We start from the raw sequence: 21,285 nt of genomic DNA on the forward strand, positions 1-21,285 counted from the left end.
CGGTTCCGGAAGGGATGCTTGTATCAGAGCAACGTTTACTCACGAGGGACTTGGACGCATCTCTCAGAGAGGGCTTGACATATTTCAGACGCCATCCAGACGAAGGACGGCTAGTTCCTAGTTCTGAGAAGGGGTTGAGGCGACGGAATCTAGTTCCATTTGCGTTTCGGTGTTTGATACATGCGACGTCTCCAGGACCGTAGTCGAGAACTCCAGCAGCTGTCGTCTTCAAGTACGACGACAGTGAATACAAGCGCCCCGAAGACACTGGCGGGGGACAGGCTCACCTTTTCTGATCACGGATTTGTTCCAGCATTTGGATGACCTCGTCCTGATCCTTCGTCATGAGCTCTCCACCCGGCAGCGACTTCGCCAATTCCTTCGCATGGCTCAGGGTGTTTTTGAAGTCGTTTGTCTACAACGCACATCAGAGTCTCGATAATAGAAGAATTCGAGGAAATGACCCACCGCCTGAAGGAGGGCATTCCTCGCTTGCGGCGTCATGGAGCCCTCCAGGTTTTGCGTAAGCTCGAGGACGACAGCGAGCTTTGGAAGTAGCGATTCGAATACGGACGTTGGAAACGATTTACTGGACATGGTATGGTATAATGCAACAGAGTGAGTCGGACTTTGAAAGGTACGGAATCGCGAGTCGGTCAAGTTTGCCACAAGCCGATCTACATCTACATCTGCAACTCGCCAGACATGGGCTACTTTCATTCATAACCGTATCGTAAGATGTTCACTTGTGCCGCGGTAGTGTTTTCAAATCTGCTCTCAGAAGACTAGTACTTGAAGAGAGCTATTTCGACGACAGAGACTGCTAGTAGTGTCTGGTGACCGCCGTCTGCGCAACGTGTGTGGGTGGAAAACACGCTGGCTTCTGGGATCGAGGGGATACAAGCGCATAACTGCTACTACACCAGGCATGAGGCGGACTTGGAAGGTTTTTGTGCTCCCTAAGCCGAGCTTCATTCAAATTGTTCGTTTTACGCACGACGGGGTGCTAGTAACTCGAACAGGCGAATCCGCTCGTTACGGTTGGTCGTAATCTGGGATGTGAGTTGACACCGTCAATTTTTCAAGTACATAGCTATTTCTGCCAACCATGGCCCTACGAACCCAGACCTGGTTCAAGCCGTGATGTCCACAGCCAACTACCTTTCGGCCTTCTGTATTCTGGCTACCACGGGAAAGGATTTTACGACTGGCTTCCAAGTGTCATACTTGGCATGTCGTTCATCGATTGGAAGATGATAGTCGTAACAGCGGGACAGGCAGCACCCTGTCGGAAGGATGCTACTCAAGAAGGATGTGACCTCGAGTGCCGAGGAATTCAGAGAAGATGGTCCTACGTTGAGACAGGTCAAGCGTTTAAAACACTCTGAGGCATTTCGACGTTGCGCTGACGCCTCCGGGACCCATGATGTCTCCATATACAACGCAAGTTCCTCCATCTGTGAACACAGAGGGGCCAGCTCGGATAGGCCAGAAAGAGGAAAAGTTGGTGGGACAGTAGGATACTCGAGGAGACGAAGTTTCTGCAACGACGGCAGGGCCTTCAGAAGGTCGCTGACGGTCTCAATATTGAGTGATAAAGGTGGGGAGTCGCACAGCACTAGGGATGTAAGATTGGCACCGCCATGTAGCACATGGAAGAAGCCTTCTTGTACGATCGGTTCTGAGATAATCGTATTGCACCTCAGGGCACTCAGAGCAATGTCCTCCAGGTACGGGCAATTCGAAAGAGCCACCCCTAAGAGGCGCACAAACATGTCCGAGTCTTCCGCCTCATGAGAGGAGACCGAGAGTGAGCGAAGGACAGGGGTGTTGTTTGCGTCAAGATATGATATGACGTCCTGGAAAGAGTTCCATTCGGTCACGAATTTCGTTAAAGACGAGAACTCGGAGAAAGTGTTTGACGGCGTTATTATTCTGAGGGGCTTTGGGGGATTGTTGCCATCGAAAGGTATTGTCAAACACTGTAAGCCCTGCAGATGGCCAAGCCCGTGGATAGAGGAAGGAACAAAGAAGCAGGGTGCAATCTGAACTGTTTTCAAATTTGAGAGGGAGGAGAAAAGAAGATCCAACTGTAAGGAATCTACAGTTTTCGTATCGACCGCAAAGGATGCATGGAGAACAACGTGTTCCAAGTTTGCAGCCTTCTCGGGCAGGTACGACAAGGTTTCCGAAATAAAAAGTGGAATGAATTGGAAGGATGATAAGTCGTCAACGTAGGTCAAACGAGACAGATTCGGGAGGAGGTCGCCGGGTGGACGGCTCATTGCAATCTCGATGAAAACGGAGGCGGGGAAGTCGGCGGACCTTTCATCAGCGACAATAGTGTGCACACGCCACGAGTATTTGTGGAATATAACCCAATCCCCAGGTGAAGGTCGAATATGTCGGTCAAATTTCTAGTCAGATTCGGTGTCAGGCTCAAAGCTTATTAGATACTATTCCTACGCACGTAGAGATTTTTACTATATACGAGTTTCAATGGTGCTAGAAGAGCCAGAAGAGGCGCAAGTGAGTCGAGCTCATACCAAAGAACACTTAAAGCCTCGTTCGACCACCTCTTCGAAACAAGTGCGTTGTGGCGGTTTTGTATAGGGCCACAGAACCCGCAGACGAGACGAAGGAGCTCAGATGTAGCGGTGACCTGGCTGGTCGCTGTAGGGATATCGCTGTCTCGAGTTTTTGAAGTGGAGTCTTGACGCATCGTTGAATTGAGACGGTCTTGAAGCTTTGAAGTCTAGCTGACAGGGACGGAGTCTGAATCACTGGCCTCACGCTTGCTCCCACGGTAAGACTCATTGACTTGACCAGTATCAACTTGCCCTGACACTATTCAGCTTTGACATCGACTCGAGACAAATCCTCAAGTAATTAAGGAACACTCATGTTGTATGGTCTGTGATATGCCCCCGGTGAGTTTCTTGTCCCTCGATGCTGCTCGTTGCTAGCTACTGGAAGGGGTGAATTGATCTCTTCAGGAGCTCTACTGATCCTGTCTGGTGGGCGTGGTAGATGAGTTCGAGCTCAAGGAACCCTAGATCACACGCGAATTCCCGCCCAAGCCTATCGAGGGCATGGTCACGGAAGAATTCAACATCGAGACTGCGAGACTGGTTGATCACTTTGGCGCCAGTCGAAGAAGTATAGTGGCTGTGCCACTATTCTACTAGCAGAACAAGGCTGGAGAGCGCAGAATAGCCGTAGGATGAGTTCAAGCGCCCCATAAGCTCACGCGCTACTTATACAATGGAGAGGAACGGCAGAGCGGCAAGATGTAATAAATGCCGCTTGTCGAGTCGGCGTCCATGATTATCTTGTCATGGCACGCTTGCCAGGCCCATGGTTTAGCGACGTCAATATGACCTGCGAGCTGGTGGAAATGTAGGTCCTGTGAATGTGCTTGGCTATCGATAAGGACGTGAACGACAGAGATTCATTTTCAGAGACAATTGATTGTACAGATTGTACAGACACCGATCATTAATTCCACCGTACACACACGACGGAGTATTTGCCGTTGAACGGTTCCTCAATGGTTACTCTGGTAGGCGATAGGCCCGCGCATCTTCCAGTCTTCCCCGACTCTGTCCAACATAGCTTCAGCCCCTTGGTATACCTAGAAAGTTGCAATCAACCTTAACGGTAGCATCCATGACACCGGCGCTATCCCGGCGTCAGAAGCTTTGAGGTTTGGATACCGGTAAGTAAGTTCGCCCTTGTATTATATTCTGGTTTTCACAGCCGTCCCTTCTACTTTTGTTTCTGTTTCTTCCTCGTCGATCCATATGGAAACTGGATTAAAGCGCGAACAGTGGAAGGGGTGGTGGCTGACACTTCGTAGGTCCATGAGGGCGTAACCTGTGCGAGGATTCTGCACCGTGCCCGAGTATCGGGCCCTACTCTGTACCCAACCCCAATGTCCGGTGATCAACCACTGTTGCTTTGTCTCACCTTGTTCCTCGTGTTTGGTCTTCCAAGGAGCCTCGAGGCCAAAAGTTGGTTTTTTCTTCTTTCGCCTCGCCCTTATCGGAGTATCGAGTGATGATATCCCTATCCCTTTGGAGCCTGGGCGGGACCGCCCGTGGAGAGACAAAGACGCAAAAGTGATCACTGCCATCGCTGCAGCCTCGAAGTCAACTCCTGCCCTTGAACGACACAAATGTGGTACATTTGCTGGGCATCCTTATAAGATCTACACAGATGGATTCGTCTAGAGTCCCGCCAACAATTTCCGCCATTCTGTTCCGAGAGAAAATAGTGAGTGCCTATTGTCTCATCTTGAACACCGCAGTGACGTTAATTCGTAGGCACGTAATTCGCTCACTCCCCCAATCCCCCAAGAAGGACAAGGGCCGGATCGAAGAGCCTTAGACGTTACAAAAACAAGGAACCACGCGATTGTCAGCAACATTTCAAAGTTACTGCTTGTACGTCGTAACCATGTTTGTGCCACGGCTATCGAAATTCACTACATGTTTTCCTTCTGTTCTCCTTTCGTACCGTCGAAGCTTCCTGGCGGATTATGAAAAGACAATACCATGATGCCACGATGCGGAGTTGGAGGGTTCAAATGGGTGCTCAGACGGCGCCAACGAAAGAGTCGCTAAATGGGAAGACGCGGAGCTGGTTCATGATTCATGCAAAAGGAAAACGTGCAGTGAACAAGGTGGTCGACGACAATAATGGATTAACTGAGGAAGTAAGTATATGGGGTCTTCCTTCTAGGTTCTCTGTTGCCGAATGGGAAAAACGAAACGGGAAATCGACGTCGAACGATGCTAGGGAGACATCCAGAGGTAATTGATGAAGTTGCTCTAAGTAGCGGGCGCCCGAAGCCTGATTATAAAGGAGGAAGATTTCGAGGAACAGAGTCCCGCATCTGCGCATTTTCGAGTAATTCAACACTCCATACCTTTCACGAATTCGCCAATTCCCTGATTAGCCCCCGCCAGCATCCCTCATACCGTTCATCCCTAGGCACCTTGCGACAACCACAATCCATCTCACATTCGCCGAATTCGTGTTATCTCACCTATACGATGGATTTCTTCTGTTTCTCTTGGAAATTCTCTAGTCCATTTAAAGAACCTAGGCCTATTGCACGCACCACATTCCTCGATGTAGCAGCGTTTGCCGTCTTCGAATCATTGAAAGCCGTGGACATTCACTGCCCATTTTTCAATGCGTCTAGGGCCATCGTTCTGATACATGATATGGTCTGCAACGTTTATTCGAACAAGAAGGCGTTCGCAGAACTTGCGACAGAAGCAATCACAACGCTCAACACGATGGATAGAGAGGTTACAAATGCAAAGAAGGCCGGAAGAGAACTCTCGGAGTCGCAGAAGACTAGGATCAACGAATTCACCGGGTAAGTCCAGACTGCCTGGGGCCTACTCCTCCGCCCACGGTCGATACCGTTACTGATACCGCGCCTTCATCGTGCAGGATAATTTGGAATATACATAGCCTTATCACCGAGCACTTGGGCCGAAGCCTCTTCGACCGTGTTTTTCGCTCGAACAAAGACGCGTCAACCATATCAGGCTTTCAGAGAAAGCTAGCTAAGGCACAAGAAGACTTCATGGTACGTTCACTCCGGTTTCATACCTCCAGTTGAACGTTGTGGTGTGGCTTACTCTGTATATTGGCGGACTGAAGACGTGCTCAATGATCGCAGTCGAATCGAAACTTGATGACGGTGTTTCCATACTCAATCAAGTCGTCCAACATCAGCTTCACTCCCAATCGCTGTTGATACCCATTCGAAAGCGCGTCAAGCGAAAAACAGCAACGAATAAATTGAAGCCGGAGGACACTTTGCGTCCTATGGCATCCTCTACGAGCTCTAGCCTATCTTCCCAGTTTTCCGAAGAGTGCACACCCATCCAACCTCCTCGTGGCTCCACTGTTATGACTAATTCCGGCAATGGAGTGTTCAATAATGTCGGAGGGGCGCAGTATAACAGTGGAACAAACTTCGGAACTACGAAGACTTTCCGGCCCCGAGTGAACCCGAAGGTGTCTACAGACAGCCCTATCAAAGTAGGTGCAATGAGAACGGGAAAGGGCACTGGCGTAGGGTCTGGGCCGGGACTTGAGGCCAGATTTGGTAGGGACCGCAGTGCCCGTTATGGTGGAAGACAGGTTGCCACGTCACCGCAACCTTGCGCAGACGATTATTGTGAGCGATCTCTTATGATACGTCTTCATTATTTTCATGTCTTTCTCAGTCGACGGCACCGATATCTATGGGATATCCCCGTCCTTGCAGAAATCGAAGGACGAGCACGAGGAAGAACAATACGACGAGGGCGAAGCTGAGAGCGAAGAAGACAGTGAGGACGAGGGAAATAATGAAGAAGACGAGAAGGACGAAGGAGGGTCCCCTAACGAGGATGAGGATGAGGATATGTCGGATTGACAATGATTTCCAAGTTCCTCTTCTTACACCCTTGTATACCCTAAGTCACGGACATTTCGGAAGCAGCGGACAGTCCTGTGTAGTTTATTCCTCCTGTCGAGCCTATCGAACGGCAACATGAATCTGGACATTTTTCTTTGTAGCTCCATTTGTAGGTAGCCCGGCCAGTGCACGATGTTCTCTTTACAAATTACGCTACACCATATCCTCAGGTGGCTGGATCTTGAAGCTTGAGTATACCAGGTTTAAAATGAATATGTTCGCAGAAAAGATGACATTGTCTAAAAATACAGTCGAGAGGAGTCCCGCCATCCCTCGATATAGATAAGATAGTTGAACACGATACAGGAAAGAAAACCCTTATTCCCCGCGCCAACTATAGCCATCCCTCACCTGGGCTGATGGTTTCTTCTTCCTCTTCTTCAGGGACGTCCGGTACATCCGGTACATCAGGCACCTCAGGTTCCTCCGTTGCATCTTTACACTCGTCCGGTACGTCGAAATTGTCAACAAACTTCTCAGCCTTGGCTCCAAGACCCTTGGATGCGAAAACCTTCCAAATGAGACACTTATGAGTGCCCTCGTATCGATTAGCGTCTGCTTGAATCCAAGCATCGCGGGCGTTGACGACTATCACCATGCTTAGCGAGACCAGTCTCGTAATAGAGAAAGATCAGTGACGTACATGTTGGGTTGCACGGTTGGATAGCAAGAGCGTCGATGAAGAGCCTCATGAAGACGACATTCCCTGCGTCGCCGTCCGGGTTGGTGAACGCCGTGTCCGAGAACCCATGGGCATCAAGGAGAGCGCCATGAACGTTGTGCAGCATGTTCGCCCAGACTTCTCCAATGTTATGTACAGCGTAGTTGCCTTTGACGTTGGAATACTTCAACGGATTCACAGTTCTGCGCAAAGGAGTAACCCCCATATAAGCATACCCAAGATACCATTTTGTGCGAGATGGGACATACGCGTCGGTGGAGTACGGATGCGTACGGATCCCCTCGGGTTTGTAGACGTACCACCCAAGTTTATAGTCCTGGATCGTACCGCTCTTCTGCCAGAGCCAACTAAAATCGCGTTGTCAGAGTTTCACCACGACAAAGCAAAACGGTAAATCAACGCACTCAGCAAAGGCGTCGCTCCAACCTTCACCCATGCCACCCGCCTCAGTAGTCTGCAGACATCTGCCGGTGCCACCACCGGTCATGCGGTTAGTGAGACCATGAGTGAGTTCGTGAGCGATGATATCGTTCTCGAAGGATCCATCTCGGCGAGGCTATGAAACCGACATCAGGTAAAAACGCTTCCCAAAGAAACGCGAAGATATGAAGCTGACCTTTGTCAAAGTCCACAAGTACATCCTGCATCGCCCGGATTGTCCGCTGAACCACAAGATCCGACGATCAGCATCATCGCTTCGTCAATAACACAAATACATACTCAGGCGGGGTAGCAAAGTTTGCGTTATTCGTGCCCGAAGCATCTTGGACGGACAAGAGGACTTTGTCCTCCGCCTTGCCGCCCTTGTCGAAGTTGGTGTTCTGGAAGTTGTAGGAGGCCTCGGTAAAGCCATACAAATAGGTGATGTCGTGGATCATATTGGCGACATAGAAAGCATTGGTGCGAGCGGCGTCGAGGTTGTTCTCAGTGGACGGCTCTGTTTCGGGGTCAACGATGTAGCTGTAGATGTGACCAGCTTCCGATTCCTTGGTGAGGGACGATTGTGAGCCTTTGTACGCAACGACGTTATTACCACTATGGATGCCCGTTCAGTTGCCGATTACAACCGGAAGCACTGAGGATACGTACGTTGTGCTATCGGATTCTGAGGAACCATCGTTGTGCCATCCACTTGGAGAGGCAGATGCGATCTGCGGGTCGACAATGGTTTCCAAACCTTCCGGAATAACCATCTTATTGATAGGAAGGACATGATACTGCGTGAACAATCAGCACACCAGTCACAGCTGCCAAGATCTCGCTGAACACTCACTGACGCATCGGCAACGAAATCGGTGACGGACACGACCTCCCCGGAGTGGGCATCGACGAAGGCTTCGTACCACGTATCCGCGACTTCGTTCTGCACTTGGAGTACGTGGGTGAGGACGACCGAACCGTCGGGCTTGGCGTAGTATTCGAGAGCAGCGGGGTGCTCGTTCCGTTTACCGTCGAGAGCACTCTCGGCTATGGAGATAGCTTTGTCGAGGGAGACTGCTGGTGTAGAGGAGGCGATGTTCTCTATAACCCGAGCAGGGTGTGTTTAGCCCGAGTGGAAGGTGCAACTGAGATCACTTACTCGTCTTGACAAATGATGAACCGAACGCGACGATCTTGTCGTCCTTGAAGGCAACGTTCGCGACGGCATTGGCAAAAGGAATGCCGTTCTGAACACCAAGAATTAGGCCATTTGGGAAGGAAATAAGACGATGCACACACATGTTGCTGCTTGACGTATCCGTATGACTCTGATGATTGCGAGAAACCCGACTTGAAATTCACAGAACGTTCATCCACGCCGAGACGCTGGCGAACCACCGCGATGGTCTTCGACTTGAGGTCGCCTCCTCTCAGTGCGGGGCCAGCAAGCCCGTCTCCAAACGTCTGTTCATCGGGGAGCAATCGTCAATATCGTGTAGACAAATTGTAGGCAAATGAGAAACTGACGGTATATGACGTCTGCGGGTGGTACACTTCGACTTTCAGTCCACGACCTATCTCCCGGACGCGGTGAGTAGAATGCTTCACGTCTTGGCTGTAAGGGACGGCTTGCGAGATTGAAGCGTAGGCAATGGCGAGAAAGACGGCTGTGAAGAATTTGTTGAAGGCGACCATGACGCTCGTACGCAAGTGGGATATTCGCAGGGAAGGAGAAGGAGGTTCCTTGCTGGAATACTATGCGTTCAAAAGACGGCAGGTTATATACGAGGAGACCTTCTTATCAAAAGTTCGGCACGAGGATAGTTGGGAATACACAAACTGAGGTTCTCCTGCTCTAGCTGCTTCAGAGCGACTGCAAGCAATTGAGACGCGTGGTATCTCGCAGCCCCTGGTACAAGGTCCATACGTGCAAAGGAGATCAAAGTCGCGAGGGGTGTGTTCCACATGACACACGGTAGGTCGTACGACATAGAGCAAATCGCAAGGGGATTGTGGTGGCCATGCGGATTCTACTTCTGCCTTGTTGGACGTCCCTTATGGCTTTCGAGATGCCTATATTATAGACGAGGCGCCAGCTACTTCGAAGTTCGGGAGATATACCCTTTCTGATGTGTCGATGTTCGATCGTTCAAGAAGTTGATCATGATCGAAATGCACTGTCATGTTTCAAACATAACGAATCGGCCTGAACGATTTCGTCCGTCATGACAAGAGTCGTAAACGCCTCGCCAGCCGACAGGCACCAGTAAGGCAACTCATGATCTCGCTGATCGATTGTCCAAACAACTCGCGTGCACATAGGGTCCTTCTATAAACGCGTCAGTCTACCGTTCCACCATAGAGCATCTCCAGTAGCGTGAACATACCCGCTCTCGCGTTGTATCCAGCTAGCACATATCCGAAAGGCAACACTTGGCAGCAAAATAGCCCCGGAGTGTGATGGAGTGTGATGGAGTGGAGGAATTGCCATATGGAAGGCCAGCATGTCCATACCAGTAGCAGACATGTGGGACACGGACATACGGACATTATCCCATCGCAGCCAGAGGCATCAACTAGCATGGTACACCCGGCGCCGACTCCGAGTCTCTCGCATTCAATTCCTTTCCTTCCAATTGGCTACGTACGCCGCTGGAGAAGTCCACAGCTAGCTTACGGCCTGAATGTTTTAAGAAACATGGTCTTCCGAGTTGCCGAGTTGACAGGTTTTTTCGTTGGACCGGTATCGGCATTGCCGGATTGAAGAGATAAACAAAAAGCATGATGTGTGGTTGGGCGCTTGCGAGCTAGAACGCATTCAGTCCACACAGCGCATCGGCCAAATTCCAATGGCATCGTCCTCGACGAGGAATTTTGCAACACAGTTGAAGGCCGAAAAGTATCAGTGCTTTTTTGATACCTTCGAATTCCTTCGCCGCTCACTGGCGCAGTGAGGCGAGTTTCAACCTCGAAGGCTAAGCGCTTATGAGTGCTCATTCTATTTCAAGGCCGTTTGGAACATGTCGAGTAACTTGAGGGCCTAGAGGGAATCGAAAGTGATACTGAATACCTCCGAACAACGGCTAGCGAGGGGACCTGCCTCCAAGATGGTCAACTTCGTTGATCAACGCAACGTGGTGGACATTTCAATGGACAGGTATATGGGGGGAGTATGCAAGCGGAGGAGGGTGTCGACCCGGTGAGTGTACAATCTTCACGATGCCGAAGGTTGCTGACTGTACTAGCCCACACCCAACGTGCGTCTCTTCGATAGTTGCAGAGAAATGGATAAACTGTGGAATAAGGCTAGCGATGGACGTAGGGAAGGACGTATAGCTTCGCCAATAGAATGTGGGATGAGCGCTAACGCGAAAAAGCGAATACCACCCGTAGTGCCAATGTCGAAAACTTGAGGATATCCAATTGTTGTAGGAGTCGCTCAGGGGGTCCTAATGGTAATGCTGAGGGGAGAGCGTTATGTGGTAAGTCCAGTAATCGATTATCCTGTTATCTTGCTGAGGTACTACGTAGATTAAAAAGTTATATAGCCGAAATCATGAAGTCTTACCTTAGAGACTTTTCTATTCTTCGGCATTTAAGCGGCCAAATTTTGTCACTTGAGGCCCTTCGGGTAAATGGACGCCTTTACAGCACTGTGCCCCCCTCTCAAGGCCTGTCCGACGCCTGGTGCTCTTATCTCTTCTTGACTTGCACAAGGACTTCAACCCCGAGCCCTGAGTCTTTGTGTTCTGTCTCAGTGTATCAAACGGTGAGACATGGGCGCGACGGATGTCCTTCATTCAATCATTTAGTAAGTCCTTTTTCATCCGTCCAATTCTCCTGCGATTGAACAATCTCCTCGACGCAGCGTTGTCCGCGATGGACGCCGTAGATGCATCCGGCCACCCAATCACCTTGGTGCCTAAATTAGCACGCCGTCTCTGCTGTCGTCCTAGAGGAGTGCGAGGCATCAACTCAGAGCGGCAGTTGACGCCCTTGTAGCCATCTCGAGACGCTGAGTACGAGGGCAGGACACAGTGGTTGTTCACGGCGAGTCTCTGCTTGAATCATGTAGCCGTTAGCTAAATAGAAGACCGTCAGTGGGCGTCTTAGGCGGTACATATGGTCCTCCTTGTACACTTCGCCCCCTCCGTCGGTGCCCGTTGCGCATTGTTTTGCACTAGCGCTGACTTAATAACTTGCATCGGTGGGTGGACGAAGGGCTTCACGACGAGTGCCTCACCGCCACTTTACCTCGACGGCCCAAGCACCACACCCAATTCCCAGGCTCAATGATGCCACCTCTTCCTCTTGGTCCTTACGCCCACTCTTCATTCACAACCACTACCACTGCGTCGAAATGTGTCTAACTCCTCGTCTCCCCGTCGAGATATTGAACGACATCTTCACACGCGTGAACGACACGTCTACCATTCTTTCCGTACTTCAGTCCTCTCGCGCTTTCCGTGTCATTGCGGAACAGATACTATACAAAGAGGTCGTTCTCGAGCTTGTCCCAGACGAGGACTCGACGTTCTACCAGTTCTCCCAACATATCTGTGAACGCCGTGCAAGATTCGTGAAGCACCTTACCATCGACGTAGTCCATCATAAATATTATGACCCTCCCAAGATGGACCACTACGACGATATCGCGTCCCTCATCCTCAAGCTAAACCCCAGATTGTCCTCCTTTCGCTTAGTCGATCCACTGTTTACGAAGATGCCGCGTCTCCTTGATATCGACGCGCCTGTCTTACCTTTGAACCTGAAGAAGCTTTGTCTTTCCACTTCTCCGCTGGACATCGAGGAATTTGCGGCCTTCTTGTCGCAACGCGCCGACTCTCTCGAACACCTCGAGATCTCGCCCTGGAACGACTACAGCCCCACTCCACTTCACTTCAACCTGGCAAAGGGCGCACTGCCTTCCCTGCGCATCCTCAGCGCGCGTTCGCTCGATCTGATCTTCCAAAATATTGAGGGAGCGCGTAACCTCACGCACCTTAAGCTGGCGCCTAGTCTGGGTGATGACACCGACGTTCTCCTCGCTCGGTTCTTCCATTACGCGAAACATCTCGACAATGTCCAGACATTCTCCTGTTCGTTCTTCCATGCGGGGGTGTTCAAGTTAGCGGGGATGATGCCCAAGCTCGAACGTCTAGACATCAACTTGCTCCTCAACCTGGATATTGACTGCCTCACGGATGAGAACCCGGGGATGTACCACGAAGTCGCGGAGGATGCAAAGCTGCCGACGCTGAAGATGCTGCGGGTAACATCAGGAGCGAAGGCGCACTCAGATGCCTTCGTTCCTTGGGTGTTCATGCGCTTTCCCGGCCTCCGCTCCCTCGAGGTACCGTGTATCTCTGCTGACCACGATGGCGATGTGGCCGTGGATGCGTTATACCGGTTTAGAAGTGCGACGGACATGCCGAGTATCGTTCGTTGGGAATGTAGGCAGCACGATGAATGGTTCCAACACTGGGATGCAGGCGTAAATGTTCTCGTGGAGACTGCTTCAGAGGAAGAATATATTGGGCGAAGCAGGCCGTATTTTTGACGGCGTTGATGTACCTCAGTATTGCCTGTTCCTTGACATGCTACTGCAAATGTGATAATCATAACAACTATGTAAATATGTATCTATATCTATATATTGTAAATCATGAACTCGGAGCACCTCCCAATGTACATTCATATTGTTGATCATTCTTTTCTTCCGTAATCAGTTGACCTCCGACTTCCCTAACGCTATGTGCAGTACACATCGAGCTGAGTATGGAACGGTATATCCTAGATTATCCTAGATGTATATGCACATCCCTGCAGGGTGGTTACAGCAGATACTCAATTGACATCGTCACCATCACAAGAACTTTCCTCAGAAGGTACTATCTGTTGGCTCGGGAAAAGTTAATTTATATAGACATTGCATCATCCCAAGCACTGAAAGCACATCGTCGTCGAAAAATAGACACCACATTTGCGTGACTAGGAACGCGCAAAAAGACATATGATCTATCTAGCATCCATACATCGAACAAAAAATCTATCCTCTAAACCTATTTCATCCTGCGACACCCATCACATCGCGCATCCAACAATTTTCTGCCCTCGGCATATAACTTGGCGACTGACACCCAAGCATTGTGCGTTGACCAGAAGATTTAGAGTCATGAAGGGGGTGACACCCTACCGTAAGGATGCTGCTCAAGAAAGAGGTGGCCTACCAGAGATGAAGGACGTAACCGAAACAGTGGACGAGGACATGGAGCGAACTCGAGTGCTGACAGCAGCGGGACAGATGTTATTGAATGTGCACCTCCATTGTCATAGCAGTTGGCATTAAATCCACATAGAAACTAGGAATACAATAGAGATAGAGATAGCGATCCATTCTGGTCGATGATAGATTGATAACATCCCTTGAAACATGAACAACGTGTAAGTAAATGAGGACTAGGGTCATAAAGAAGGCGTAGAGAGGGGATCATGATAGTTTTACGAGCTGTACGCGTTCGTCGCGCACTGAGTACAACAAAAGAAAGGGATGGGATTCAAGCTTGCGTTGCCTAACTTGCTCCCGGAGCTGTTGGGCGTACGAGTACGAGCTCGCAGGGAAGTCGGCAGCTATTGGCTTCCATGCTTCATCATCGGATATCCACGTAGAGCTTTTGGTCATGGAATCGAACGCAGTTGGCGTGACATCCACACCGAGCATAGGCATTCCATTTTGGAAGGAATTCTTGATCTGTACACCGGTTTCGAAGGCTAAATGTCGATGAGATGGTAGCTTTCAGATGGATGGGGGAAGTAGACACACCCCGATCAATGTACATATTTTTAAGCGATTTCATCTTCTTTGCATCGCCAGGCAGAACCATTTGAACGTCGGAAGAAGTCGCGATATCTTTGGAAGACACATTGTTTTGGGTGATATCGGTAAACATACGAGCGCCAGACGTTGATAGATCCACGCGTTTCTGCTCTGAGATTTGGTGAAGAAGCCAGGGAACGAGCTCGAGGCGCGTCACTGAGCAAAATATAAGCATCGAGAAGCCGTACGCAATCCCCCACTTACCGTCATATTCGGTGCCTTTCAAGATGCTCTTGATCCTGAAGGCAGCTTGATCCTTCCTCTGCAACCTCGGTCTGGGATATACAGTAAAGCTGCAGACAATTAGGGCGAGAAGTAACACCTGGCATGGGACACTTACAGAATACCCTCCCGTTGACACGTCTCCACGTAATCATCGTGACCTACATCGGTAAGCCCCGATTCATACATGATATCTGCGCTGATGCCGTTCCGCCATAGATATGCCGCAACTTCCAGCCTTTCCTGGAGGTAACCTGGATGATAAGACACAACGTATACGTCACACCGTCTGGGACTCCAAAACCCGAACGAACGCTGCTCTTTCACGAGGATCTTGAGAGACGTGCTTTGGTATGTCGCGAGCGCCATTGTAATTTTCTCCACTGAGACTTGGAAGGCGAATGCACACGACGAGTCGAGCTTGGATTTTGGGAGCCCTGTTTGGGTGATGAGGTCGTCGTACCTAGCTAGCGTCAACCTATGGCAAGGAAAGAGGATAGGTGTATCATACCTTCCCCCAGCGGCTAGGACATCTGTACGTTTGCTTTTCCTTACGACCTCCACCAGCACCCCATTCTTGAAATGAGTATGATGTGCACCTAGCATCAGCGGATGGAAAAAGATGGGCCTGGACACGCCGGTGGCTATAGCACATTGCACGGTGGACTTGACTTGCTCGACCGCTGGTTGAATTAAGGCGAATAATTGAGGGGAGAGCTTCTCTATCTTTGCTAAGAGAGCGTCGATATCCGTTTCTAGTATCCGAACTATCAGTACATACGAGTAAAGGTAAGTTGATGAGTACATACCGCCATCGGCCAACGCCTCAAGTTCGTCGACTACGCTACGTAGAAGGCCTTTCTTCAGGAGAGCAGCGCGCCTCTGGGAAGGCGTCGACTTGGGTTGATTGATGATTTCCAAGACGGACGTGCGGTGCGCTGGAGGGATTCGTTCTAGTACATGGGTGACAACTAAAAACATCATAAGCATGCAATCAGAGCTCAGAACATCAATACTTGGAACTTACTATTCGAATGAGATACATGGATATCATAGTTCTGTTCAAGTGAAGGAAATCCATCGAGGAGGTCGCTAGCGATCATGATGATTTCAGCAGCAGAAGCGATAGGCCCGCTAGTCAGATCTGGAGAGATGATATCGAATATTGCAGCCTTCGTAGTTTTGGGGTGCCCAGCAACAGGGCTAAAGAGTTGGAGTCGGGTCATTAAAGGTATTGTCGAAGAGGGGTGTCGTATACTCACTTGGGCCTGTAGATGTCTGTAATGTGGTAGCGCTTGATTCGCTTCACGCTTGTCCTCACCGCTAGTCGAGCGAACGGCGTCAAGAGATCATTGGGAAGCATCACAATATCGCCATGTCTATCGAGGAACGTAGCATGGGTCTTCTCATCCTCGGGGTCGACGACGGGTATGAGCAGGGGAGGCTCAATATCTACAGCCCCGTGAAGTCTGAATATAGATGACAGGCGGTCTACGACGATGCCGTTGAGGTTAGCATGCTCAGGCAAGTCAGCTTCTCTGTCGTATATGAATCGCCTCGAAAGCTGAACCGGCTGGTTGAATAGAGCGGAAAGGACGGCTTGATGATGGGGAGAATCTTGCTTCGCTGTACGTAGATGGATTGAGCCTCAATCCAAAAAACCAAGGACAAAGGGCTCAAGGGCGCACGTACTCATCATACGCAAAGCCCCTCTGAAATACTCATCTTCAAGACGAGGGGGCAAGAGCGGACTCTGTGACAATTCTATAGCTGAAGGGCGTTCATTCGTATCGTGCTGAAGTAACCAAGTAATGACTACCAAAGAATCAGACTGAGTAAACGGGACGTGATACAGCAAGAATGGTGGTGTACGTACTCTGTTTCTGCCGAATCCTATGCGGGTCCCAAGAAGGCGGGAAGATAACCTCAGGCTTTCGTATGTTCTCAATGACAGCAATGCGCTCAGCGCCGGTGGCGAAAAAGAAGTTCATCTCAAAGAAAACAATCTAAGACACGTTCAAGGTCAGGTCATTAACTTCGTCACCAGCAACAACAACAAAGTATGATAGGCGTACCCCGAGACTGTACATATCGGCCTTGGTATGGTTCCTCGGCCCGCGTTTACGAGACTGGACCTCCGGCGCAATGTATAGCCGGGTTCCAACCTCTGAAGTGCATAATAAGATTCGCTATGACGAGGCTGAAAGGGAGAGAGACAAACGTACCCAGCGTCATCTCGCTGTCCATCGTGATTCCAGGGCGAGAAACGTCCGAAGGGTCGACAGCTGCTAGACTTGAAGTGGCCAAACCAAAGTCGCCGACTAAAAGCTAAGGTCAATGGGGGCTCCGCGACGCAAACCACAGAGCGTACCTTTGCAATCTCCCTTGCCGTCTAAAACAGTGGAAGTGCGTTTAGATTCAATGCGTCTGAGGATAGGCTGGAGAGGCATCGAACGGTGACTTACCAATGAAGATATTCGTGAGCTTGATATCGCGGTGGAGCTAGATAACAGCTTCAGAACCCAGTAAAACACACCATGCACATGCTACCCACAATTCCGAGAGACGACATATGAACGAGCGCATCAACAATCTGCTGGAACAACCGCCATGCTTCGTCTTCAGAAATCCCTTCATCGACTCTCTACGCGTCGCGGATGAGGATCTGAATTCTAATTGACAAGCCAGCAGCACACACCTCCTTCAGCGTCTGGCGCTCAACAAACTCCTAGAACAAAGTCAACAACCGAAACACAATCTCCATGCCCAGTCCTCACCATCTGGATATACAGTGTTCTCGTTATCATCGGGGCAGACACCATGGGCGGTGCCTCAATGGTATGCCCGTTCAAATGCACATTCGGCGTCGGCCTTCTGTACAGAGGTTCCAGCCCAAGCACTCCGTCGCTACTACTACTATTATCGCTCTCGTCCTCGCCCTTCTCCGACGAATGCGTGAAGTGGATACTCGGAAACGAGGTACTCCTCGACAAGGAACGGTGCATCACGTCAAGGTCGTTCAGGTCAATACTAATCCCGTCGCTATGGTTGCTGGTGGCGAATGGGTCTTGGGAGGGAGCGACGGAGATGCCATATTCAGTCCCTGAGTCGCTGCTCTCGGAGTCCGAGGCAGCCGTTGAGACGGGTTCAGAGGCTTCAACCCATGTGGTGTAATATCGGACAATAAAACGATGGGAGAGGCGGCTGAGGGCGTTCACTTCTCTGAAAATCTTGCTATCACTCTGCATCGTCCGTAGCCTGACCTTTTTGACTGGATAATAACACGATGTTAGTCAATGAAACAAAGAAAGCAGTTCAAGCCAACGCGAAGCTAAAGTTATCCTACGTACCAGCGTATATCCGAGAGTCGATCTTATTGCGTGCCTTCACGACCGAACCGAATGCTCCTTTGCCCTACACGTGCACAGTAATGATATCAATAATCGACGTTATACATAGACGTTACATGGAAATGCACGTACCAGAAGTTCGAGCTCCTCCCAGTCCTCCTTCCACCGACTGGTATGCCTGCTCCTCATCGGCGCCTTGAAATAGTCCATTTCGGGTGAACTTGAGACGTGGTGCGTAGGCATTGGTGTCCGAGGATCTAACACACATCAATCAACATCTTACGCGGAGAGAAGGGGAAGGGAGTAAACCATTGAACGGTATGGACGGCGTGCGCGTTTGCGCTTGGTGGCTGTGGAACGACGTAGACGCGAGGTCGGCGAGCAAAGTGATGCACGAGACACTCTTCTTCGGAAGCAGCATGTTCATCGCGTGTTGTTGCAGGGATGGAGATATGATCGCTGTAGTATGTTATACCAAATCAGCAATCAATATCAATAATCAGTATTCGATGCAAGGACTCTACGGGCCGCCAACCGAATAGCGAGCGACGGAAGCATAGAGGACAGTCTGACTTACCATATTGCAACGCGGCTTGCGGGTCTTCGAACCGTTCCATGACATCATGTCCTATCAGCATCTGAAGGAGAACGATCCCGACAGCGTGGATATCCCGGTGTCGGGTATACGATAGTGCTGAATCATTCTTGACGTCCTTACACTCCCTACGTAAAACCCACCAGTCAGTTATGAGTGGCCATCAAGCGGGGAGATAATGTAATAGCAAGGAGAAGGGAGGGGAAGAGGAAGGGAAGGGAGAAGAGGACGTACCATGCATCCGGCATCCGTGGTTCGTCAAACGAGGGGGAGACACTCGATCCGAAGGGATTCGACCGGTGAAGGTCAAGGAGGCGAGTGTAGAAAACTACATTGCCTAGCTTTACGAGCTTCTGTTGGCTGGGTTCCTCTTGGGAAGCAATTCCGATGCACCGTGTGGATATACCTGGTGAGAGAACGAATGATTTGAGGGTATTCACGAATAATGATGCGAAGTACCCACCTCGGTGGACAAGATCCCCAGTATGGACGGCATTGAGGGCGGAGAGGATCTGTGCGAGATAGGCCTGGAAGATTCCGTTCGTAAGCACATACGAAGGCTATGCGATGATGTACGCACCGACGCACGCTCCTCACGAAGGGATTGACAATCTTCTAAGATATCTTGCAACGATAACGCCGGTCTCTGCTCCGTTAGTATCACCAACTGCGACGGCCCCTGGGAGTGCGAAAGATGGAGCTTGACGGCGAGTACGCTCAATAAGTTAGGGTGGCGGATGGCTGATAGTCTACGGATGTCGCTCTCTACTTGCTTGAGCTTGCGCTTGCCTAGGGGGGCAGATCAGAAGCCGATGAAGGGCACGTAGGGAATCTTACCTTGATTGGAAGAATAATAACTGGACTCGAAGGTGTACACAAGAACTTCGAGGGGAAGGGTAACATTGATATCGTCGCACACAGGGTCAGCGAGATATGCCGTCCCAAGACCCTCTGCCCTTCCTCGTCAACGATTTAGGCCTGGAGAGATAAAACGCGTACTCACCATTCTTCGGATGAAAAATCTTAACCGAGTTGAATACCACGCCTTTGAATGATATCTCCGAATTGAACGTCTCCGTAGGCGTCTCTCCTGGAATGGGCACTTCCGTCGTCTCAGAGTTCGCCCTCTTCCTTGACTGCATCTGCTGCTCCTTCGCTTGCTGGTGCTTCTGCGCGTCTACTCGGATCTGCTCGTTGAGGGCCTCCGCGAGCTGGGCTGCGCGTGCGCGTTCAGCTTCAGCCTCTCGTTCTACCCGTTTCTGGCGTTCCTAGATACACGATGCACAAGGTTAGCGACGAACGTTGGACGTATCAGGGCTTGGGGTATAGGGGAGTCGAAACGAGGGCATCACATGGATGCGGAAATTACGACAAGCTTTTCAATTGAGCCCAAGTTACCACGGCGAAGGGGAAACGCCTCACTACCTCCCACATCCTCGACCCGGTTCCCACAATGATGGATGAGATGGGGGATGCAGTTCATCGAAGAAATTGCCAAAATGAGAGGGCTGAGGGGTGGAAGCACTCACTCGTTCTTCGTCCATCGCGCGTTTGTTCATCTGCGTCGCGAGCGAGCCAACGACTTCTGCAGGAGGCGTTGCGTACGTTTCGAGCCAGTCTTGAGCAAATGTGACGAGTTCCATGATCATTTCCAGCCCTCGGTGCTTCTGCATTTCTTCGTGAAGCGCTTGAGTGAGCTTGGTGACCTGCTCGTGTGTCAAGCCATGGACGGGCTTTTGGATCGCTAGCGTCGGTGATGCGACTGCAGGATATGTTCGTGGTAGCCTAGAAAATGTTAAGCGCGTCCAGTAAAATACACCAGTATACACGTACTTTACATTAAGTTGGAAGTTCACTTTCGATGGGCAGCTTGGGTGGGAGACTTTGATAATGAACTCGGGCAGTCGCGTCGCCGCCTGCACTAAGTTCAGTGACCTGCCCGTCTCTGCAGCAAATCACACATACCTTCCATGCCGTCGGTGGTGGTGGTTGGGTGAAATCAGTGCTATATATGGCTTTGAGAGCTGTAATCTCTGCTTGTTGTCGTTCTTCGTTTGATTCCATGGCGGACGCAGAATTATACGGATGAGGACCAAGAAGGCCTCATTTAAACGTCCATTTCAGATGGGCCCCGCCCTCGTTGTGGTCAATGGGAAGAAAAAAGAAGAAAAACGTTGTGGAAAGGGTCAACGTACACGCTTTGATGTGGTCTGTTATCTAATCTTATCTGCGTCAGGCACGCGGCATCTGCTTCCATGATCAGGCCAAAAATAAATCACTCCACAACCAGGCTCCTAGAACCAGAGCGACTCGTATCGCTCGAATGAGCTCATTCGGTTTTTAATACGACTACACGTGGGAAAAGACAAACAAGGACAAAGAGTAGCTAAGAGCTCAAACTCGCGATAGAGCGGCTGGCAAGACTGTCATAGACGCTGGAGTTAGTCGGTGACAGGGTGGTCACAAAGGGTTTTGATTGATTTACAGATAAGTAGTAGATGGGAATGACCTAACTAATTGGGATAGTGATCGGGCTCAACAAGGCTATAGATTACTAAGAGTACGTGGTAAGTATGGAATGCTTAGTGTAACGGTATCGCGTCACGAGGTGAAGTATTTTGCACCGCTGAGGTCGCGAGTTCGATTTTCGAAGAG

The 21,285-nt window shown here is 50.3% G+C and overlaps 6 protein-coding genes across 6 annotated transcripts; 2 read left to right on the forward strand and 4 right to left on the reverse strand.

Moving 5' to 3' along the window:
* Window positions 1–117: 117 nt before the first annotated feature.
* PC9H_011175 (uncharacterized protein) lies at window positions 118–597 on the reverse strand (the record flags this gene model as incomplete). The annotated part of the gene is made up of 3 exons (XM_036780660.1): window positions 118–226; window positions 288–415; window positions 469–597. 3 exons carry the CDS (start codon window positions 595–597, stop codon window positions 118–120), a joined length of 366 nt encoding a protein of 121 aa, XP_036628043.1.
* A 702-nt stretch (window positions 598–1,299) lies between these two features.
* Window positions 1,300–2,722, reverse strand: PC9H_011176 (uncharacterized protein; the record flags this gene model as incomplete). Its single annotated transcript, XM_036780661.1, has 3 exons — window positions 1,300–1,351; window positions 1,411–2,417; window positions 2,471–2,722. 3 exons carry the CDS (start codon window positions 2,720–2,722, stop codon window positions 1,300–1,302), a joined length of 1,311 nt encoding a protein of 436 aa, XP_036628044.1.
* Window positions 2,723–5,057: 2,335 nt separating this feature from the next.
* Window positions 5,058–6,442, forward strand: PC9H_011177 (uncharacterized protein; the record flags this gene model as incomplete). Its single annotated transcript, XM_036780662.1, has 4 exons — window positions 5,058–5,389; window positions 5,467–5,605; window positions 5,680–6,202; window positions 6,252–6,442. 4 exons carry the CDS (start codon window positions 5,058–5,060, stop codon window positions 6,440–6,442), a joined length of 1,185 nt encoding a protein of 394 aa, XP_036628045.1.
* A 376-nt stretch (window positions 6,443–6,818) lies between these two features.
* PC9H_011178 (uncharacterized protein) lies at window positions 6,819–9,281 on the reverse strand (the record flags this gene model as incomplete). Its single annotated transcript, XM_036780663.1, has 11 exons — window positions 6,819–7,072; window positions 7,128–7,348; window positions 7,415–7,513; window positions 7,571–7,722; window positions 7,783–7,828; window positions 7,887–8,201; window positions 8,256–8,383; window positions 8,440–8,687; window positions 8,746–8,833; window positions 8,886–9,050; window positions 9,114–9,281. 11 exons carry the CDS (start codon window positions 9,279–9,281, stop codon window positions 6,819–6,821), a joined length of 1,884 nt encoding a protein of 627 aa, XP_036628046.1.
* A 2,665-nt stretch (window positions 9,282–11,946) lies between these two features.
* On the forward strand, window positions 11,947–13,146 carry PC9H_011179 (uncharacterized protein; the record flags this gene model as incomplete). The annotated part of the gene is made up of 1 exon (XM_036780664.1): window positions 11,947–13,146. The coding sequence occupies one exon, from the start codon at window positions 11,947–11,949 to the stop codon at window positions 13,144–13,146; it is 1,200 nt and encodes a 399-aa protein (XP_036628047.1).
* A 930-nt stretch (window positions 13,147–14,076) lies between these two features.
* Window positions 14,077–20,694, reverse strand: PC9H_011180 (uncharacterized protein; the record flags this gene model as incomplete). Its single annotated transcript, XM_036780665.1, has 29 exons — window positions 14,077–14,357; window positions 14,410–14,619; window positions 14,668–14,756; window positions 14,804–15,148; window positions 15,197–15,440; window positions 15,495–15,656; window positions 15,713–15,888; window positions 15,948–16,311; window positions 16,378–16,500; window positions 16,562–16,691; window positions 16,761–16,852; window positions 16,911–17,006; window positions 17,057–17,077; window positions 17,151–17,187; window positions 17,240–17,329; window positions 17,384–17,413; window positions 17,463–17,956; window positions 18,036–18,099; window positions 18,168–18,292; window positions 18,345–18,494; window positions 18,613–18,758; window positions 18,865–19,036; window positions 19,094–19,157; window positions 19,211–19,419; window positions 19,468–19,581; window positions 19,634–19,898; window positions 20,160–20,415; window positions 20,464–20,546; window positions 20,596–20,694. The coding sequence occupies 29 exons, from the start codon at window positions 20,692–20,694 to the stop codon at window positions 14,077–14,079; spliced, it is 4,731 nt and encodes a 1,576-aa protein (XP_036628048.1).
* Window positions 20,695–21,285: the final 591 nt, after the last annotated feature.

Source organism: Pleurotus ostreatus (assembly GCF_014466165.1).
Source record: "Pleurotus ostreatus strain PC9 chromosome Unknown scaffold_8, whole genome shotgun sequence".
In the NCBI taxonomy this organism is placed as follows: Eukaryota; Fungi; Basidiomycota; class Agaricomycetes; order Agaricales; family Pleurotaceae; genus Pleurotus; species Pleurotus ostreatus.